At 41.6% G+C, this 873-nt stretch overlaps 1 protein-coding gene across 1 annotated transcript in view; it reads left to right on the top strand.

Moving 5' to 3' along the window:
- Window positions 1-873, top strand: part of LOC101845570 — a gene marked incomplete in the record, with an annotated part of 19,737 nt that overhangs the window by 15,680 nt on the left and 3,184 nt on the right. Inside the window, 2 exon segments of the mRNA XM_035971291.1 lie at window positions 23-154; window positions 755-864. Coding sequence (XP_035827184.1) covers window positions 23-154; window positions 755-864 — 242 coding nt within the window.

The raw sequence follows: 873 nt of genomic DNA, 5'->3' as shown, positions 1-873 counted from the left end.
CCCCCCCCAAACCTCCCTCCAGGAATGCGCATGAAGATGACTGACGTGACCCTGTACTCCTACAACACCACACGCTCTGGCACACACCCCAACTCTGTCAGCTGGAAGTACGGCCTGCGCTTCTGGATGTGTCACTACACACCTCCGACCTATGGCAAGTCCTGCACCTACTATACTACTATATACTCTAGTTTGCTGTTGCTTGATGGTTTGCATAGACAGCTCGTTAGTTCGATTGGTTTGTAGTTGGATGTTTGTGTGTGATCTTTGTTTAGTTTGCGTATTGGAATGACAGTGGCGAGTCTCTTTGACATCAAAGATTTTGAGTTTCACATCATGTCAAACTTTATCGAATGCAATTCTTTGAATATCTTTCTTACAACTCCCAATAATCTTACTATTTTGATAGAGCAGATAGAACATTCAATCTTCTTTATCTAATTGTCTTAGTAACTCAAAAGAGCCAATAATGTCAGATAGAACTTTGTAATTCCGAGGAAGCGACATAGAGATTGTGATGTAGGAACTCACGAAATGTTTTTTTGAAAATGTTTGGTTCCCGACAGTTATGAAGAAACATCTACACGTTTGTACTTTCTGTATTCATTCATGTAAGAGTGAATGTAATAAAGTGTTATCTGATCTGATCTGATCTGATCTGATCTGATCTGATCTGATCTGATCTGATCTGATCTGATCTGATCTTATCTTATCTTATCTTATCTTATCTTCCGTGTTTGTCTCTGCTGATCAGGTTGCAGCGCTGAATCAGTCCTTGATAAGAACACACGTTCTGCCACGCTGACCACCCCTGGTTATGGTGTGGCTAGGGAGGCTAGCCGACGCTGTTTCTACACCTTTAAGGTAGGTGTT

The sequence above is a fragment of the Aplysia californica genome, unplaced genomic scaffold (genome assembly GCF_000002075.1).
Source record: "Aplysia californica isolate F4 #8 unplaced genomic scaffold, AplCal3.0 scaffold00412, whole genome shotgun sequence".
Classification (NCBI taxonomy): Eukaryota; Metazoa; Mollusca; class Gastropoda; order Aplysiida; family Aplysiidae; genus Aplysia; species Aplysia californica.
Note: the sequence above shows the minus strand (reverse complement) of the source record. Positions and strands in the feature narration are given on the sequence as shown.